This window comes from Rhodamnia argentea, chromosome 2 (assembly GCF_020921035.1).
Source record: "Rhodamnia argentea isolate NSW1041297 chromosome 2, ASM2092103v1, whole genome shotgun sequence".
NCBI classification, from domain to species: domain Eukaryota; kingdom Viridiplantae; phylum Streptophyta; class Magnoliopsida; order Myrtales; family Myrtaceae; genus Rhodamnia; species Rhodamnia argentea.
Genome location: NC_063151.1, coordinates 2,742,945 through 2,747,788, shown reverse-complemented (window position 1 = coordinate 2,747,788; position 4,844 = coordinate 2,742,945). Strand labels below are relative to the sequence as shown.

The window sequence follows — 4,844 nt, the reverse complement described above, 5'->3', positions numbered from 1 at the left end:
CGCATGTGCCACATAAAACGGCTAATATCTATGTCAGTCATTTCTAGTCAAAATTGATCGGATGAGCTTAATTGGCAAAACTTAATAAAAGTTTAGGACTTAATTGACAAAATTAAAAGGTTTACGATTGAATCAACGAAAGTATACTATATTTAAGACTTTTTGGATAATTTTCTCCATTTATAACTATGCCGATTCAAGTTGCCAAATTTTAAGGAGCCGGTATCGATTTACGCCTAGTTGCGCCGCATATGTTTTTCTGCGTAGTTGTTTTCAGAATCCATGGTGAATTTGGATGAGGATGATACTACATTAGCTTTGTATTTTGCATCTTCCATGAAATTAACTTCAATTAGAGAAAGATCTCCACGGACAATAATGGGATTCGACGTCTGTCGCAATCGGACGTCACACGAGGAGGGGTTGACTCTCGGATTGGCGAGACTATGGAGTTTGGAGCGTGTAGAATGCACCTTCGATCGTTGCCACAAGTTTTGAGATTCTTGGTTGCGTATCCCCTATAATTTTCTAACTCAAAAATTGGAGAAATAGCGACGCGCAAGTTCTTCTCATGGTATATACTTGTGCGGTTAATCTGCTAAACCAAAGTCAATCGAAATCACAGAAACGCGGGGGGGATCTTAAATGAAACGCCCCATGGACAGAAGCACGAATCGAACGATCTACCTGCCTATTTCCCTAACCCAAAACTTAGATCCAACACGTGAAATTTCCCCATCATAAATCCATAATCATGGAACCCGAGGAATCGTTGTATATATCGGGCTCGAGCGCATGTACATGATGTTGCATGAATACCACGCAAGCGCACGGCAGACCGTTAATCTCACATTCAACTTCACTAGTTACTACTCTAAATCTACCAACATATCACCATGTATAGCCAATTAAAACCCCAAATGCTAATAAACAGCACACTTAAAAACCCAGATGCAGCAAAAACACTTACAACTTTCGAGCAGCGGCCACTGTCCCCAAAGCATTTGGCTAAACTCATAGTGTCAGATGATCAGACCATCCGGCATCCTTCATGGATAGAGATCGAACGGAGTGTGGTGGACGATAGTTGACCGAACATTTGACTCGGGAGCGCAATGAAGATGACACGGTTCAGGCGGACATTGCCTCTGCCTGTGATCCTACACAAAGTATTGAGTGACGACAATGAAGAGACTGGGGGATGGGGCAAGCATGAGTTGGCTCCCCCATCGGTAATGGCAACGTATCAAGACTCTGTACATGGTCCATCAGCATGATGGGTAGGGCAATATGTTTTTGCCAAAAGTCCCAAGACTATAGAAGAGGAAGACCCCAAGCCAAATCTCGTTCCCACTAATTACACCAACCATTGTCAAAGGAAGACGGAACCAAGATTTTGTTTATGCAGGCTGTCCAACTGCACCACCACTTCCAAATGCAAATGCTTGGAATGTTAAATAGAGAAATCCAACAGCCACGTTATCAACTTACTCCTTGTCCTTCCTCGCCAAAGTAACGTATCGCGGAGTAATTGTGAAAAGGGCAACTGCAAATTTAACCTCCAAGTCACATGGTAGAAAATCCCAAAGCTGTGGCTTCATCCTTCAAAGAATTCAAGTAACGTATAGCTTCATCGAGTACAACAGTCGCATCCTTCCCTTTTGTGCCAGGAAGTACTTTCTCCAAAAGGCTTACAGTCTCACAAATTCTCTCCTTGCACAACCTTTTGTTGCAGCATGTGGAATTGACTTCACCTGAAAAACTACTGCTCCCATCACCGGCATTAGAATCTACCTCAGTCTCATTCTCGATGTATCGGTATTGAGTGGAAGAACTCGGGTTGTCCACAAGCCTTCGCTTCCTCATTGGCCATGCAGAGCTGGCAACAACCTCTCCACTTTCTCCAAAATATTCTTCCCTCTCCTGACCTGTCATCATGCTAGGAGAATGACCAGTGCTATCAACTTCATCCTCTTCAGAATCATCGGAATCGTCATCGGAGTAAAGTAACGCATTCAATTCTTCCGTGTCTTCATGCATCTCGCTTTGCACATCATCCCCATGATCATCCTTAAAGTTGGCAATGGTCGGTCCAGACAGAAAATTTACATCACTTTTCCTTCTTTCAACTTCTTCATCGATGTGATGAGGGACACACAAGGAATTTAGGCAATGGTTGGGACTTTTTATCCCTGAGCTATAAAATATCCTAGTCTGGCCCATCGATTGATCGAAAACAACAAATTTCCTCTCAACACATCCAGAACTCTTCCAGGGTCCACTGTCAACATCGAAATCTACTGAAGGACCAACAAGAGATCCGTCTTTTAGAACAGAACTGTTAAGTTCTGGTATAAAGGCCTGCCTAAAGCGTGGCAGACAATAAAACCAACCGTGAGCTTCATCAGGTTGGCCAATGTGCGAAGTAGGCAGTTCTTTATGTGCATGTAGTGGACACCCAGCATCATTAGAGACCATTTTCGCACCTGTGACTGCACCAGTTGAAATGACATACTCATGCCCCAGAGCATATGGAGCAGATAATGGATCGAAAGCAGGCACTCGCATACTCAAATGGTGCCGTGAAAACCAGGCCCCAAAATCTTCTCCCATCCAAAGATTGAGTTGGACAAGTCACCTAAAGATGAATTCACATTTAGAAAACCCATTATGAGGAGACAAAAACATGAAATGTTCAAGAAAACAAACGACATACCCAAAGAAGGATTTCTATCAATTGAAGCTGTTGCTCTCACTTGCTGTTTCCTCCAAAAACAAAGGGGAAAGAACCTAAAACTCCAGCTAAACTTGAAAAGTACAGAACTAGATCAATCTACGTGACAGGCTTTAGCAAATGGCGGAAATATTCAGGCTGCAAATATACAAAAAAGCAACCCAATCAGTATCTAATCACAATGCTGTCATTACCTTATTCAACTGTATGACAAAATAACATCAGGATCATATTCAAAAGTCTAGTAAAATATGACTCAGAGGGCTAGAGAAACACCAAGCACACAGACATCTAACACAGCAAGAAGGACTCTGTCACCAACCTGGCAATCATGAAGAGGTTGAAAGCATGCTATGATTCTAACAACTACTGTTGAGCTCCCAGCAGTCCCATTTTCGTGTTTCATTGCCCGAAATCTTGTCTGGCTTGCTGCTTGGCACACCATAACTACACTTTCCCACCCCTCAGATCTAAGGAATATGAAGGCAATAAATCTACCAGCACGGATCAAGCCACAACTTGAATGAATGAGTAGATATAGACCCCGAAACTGAAGCAGAAAATAACAGACTGTGATCCCAAGAGACAAATTCCTAAACTCAAATGACCAAAAGAGACGAAAGTTTATGACCAACTTCTCTGGCGAAATCTGAATCGGAACAAGTGGACGGCATGACATTCAGCTAATTTGGCGGACGTAGCAGGGAACGACAACAAAGAAACTGGAGCCCATTATGAATTAAAGGTTCTAGTGAAACGGAGCGTGAAAGGAAGCTCAAATCCGGTAATCCAAATTACAGAATAACTCTGCAATATAGGTTCAAAGAGATGACTTCGCGGAAGACATCAACAGAAAGACTCAACCAACAACGCATGCTGTTCTCTCCTTTCTGCTTAAATCACCACAACCGGTCCTTGCCAAGAACTGATTCAAAGACCCTGTAAAGTCATTCGATGAAGTGTTAGCGAAGCTTATTAGCTGCATAAGCAAATCTAGCCGCTGCTGAAACAAAAAGTAAACAAGTCAAAAAATAATACTAGGCCACATTCCACACAGCTTTGTAAAACGTAGAAGCCAATAAAGATTTGGACTCGGTTGTCAAAAACTTCATAGTTTTTTCCTAGGTGGTCTAAAATCTTTCACCGACCGAACACAAAATACGAGAGATACAGAACATTCAGGAAGCAAAATGGAAGAAAAAACAGCGGGAAAAACAGATACCCTGTGAAATAATTTACCTTGAGAATAATAAGTCAAGAGAGATTTCGGTTTCAGCCTTGGTTAAAGAACGGCAAAAACACTTAAAGAGAGTTTCACGGAGCACCAGCTTATGCAGAACAACAAAGAACAGGACACCACCAATTCACTAAACAAGCAAGAACCCATGTTCCACTGTCAGGATCATATCGAAAAATGATGAAACAGAAAACCCCGTGACTCAAAAAAACAACAAAAAAACCCAAATTTAAAGGGATTGCGAGTGCCAACATAAAAGCAAATGCAGGAGAGAGCCCAGGGCAGTAAAGACGACACAGCAATAGCATGCTTAAGACTTACAGATGATGTCGACGAAAGAAGGATGAATCTCTGCAGAAGAAACGGCCAAAGATCACTTCCGCTCGCACCACGCTCGCTGAAAAAGCAATCTCAGAGAAAGAGAGAGAGAGAGAGAGAGAGAAGGAAGGAGATGGTACAATCAAAATCGAAACTTGATGAGCACGAGGAGGCTGAGATTTTATAGAGAAGCGAATTGACAGTGATGCCCCCGGTGGCCCGGGTTTGGGATCGAGCCGTGATGATCCAACGTAGTCCGGCAGATGCGCGGAAGGCGAAATTTCCCGGATAATGTTTAAGCTTTTGTCCTGTATTTGGAATTTTGTTTAAGCGCGTGAAGACTGTAAATAAAGTGCAGAAAAATGGGGTCAAAGTCAAAAGATCAATGAGGGAAAAACAGTGAAATTTTCCTATGAAACGGTATCGCATTTATTGAGATATGACCAATTACAAATAAATCCTAACTCGTTCAGCAACACTAGTTATTGATTGGGGCTGGTTTGAGTAAACTTTCGAAAAATTATAATGCAAAAAAAAAAAAAATGCAGACTCATT

General features: G+C 42.1%; 1 protein-coding gene across 2 annotated transcripts; it reads right to left on the bottom strand.

Moving 5' to 3' along the window:
- Nucleotides 1-811: 811 nt before the first annotated feature.
- Nucleotides 812-4,541, bottom strand: LOC115749872 (transcription factor bHLH145-like). Of its 2 annotated transcripts, XR_004016402.2 has the most exons (5): nucleotides 4,293-4,541; nucleotides 3,057-3,673; nucleotides 2,717-2,872; nucleotides 1,488-2,638; nucleotides 812-1,423 (listed from the first exon to the last, which is right to left on the bottom strand). XR_004016402.2 is itself a non-coding variant. In XM_030686881.2 (4 exons), exon 4 carries the CDS (start codon nucleotides 2,611-2,613, stop codon nucleotides 1,567-1,569), a length of 1,047 nt encoding a protein of 348 aa, XP_030542741.1. In that variant the 5' UTR covers nucleotides 2,614-2,638; nucleotides 2,717-2,872; nucleotides 3,057-3,673; nucleotides 3,974-4,253; the 3' UTR covers nucleotides 812-1,566. The 2 variants fall into 2 exon arrangements, 1 of the variants encoding a protein (XP_030542741.1); XM_030686881.2 differs by lacking the exon at nucleotides 4,293-4,541 and adding an exon at nucleotides 3,974-4,253 and having other exon boundaries at nucleotides 812-2,638.
- Between the last annotated feature and the right edge of the window lie 303 nt (nucleotides 4,542-4,844).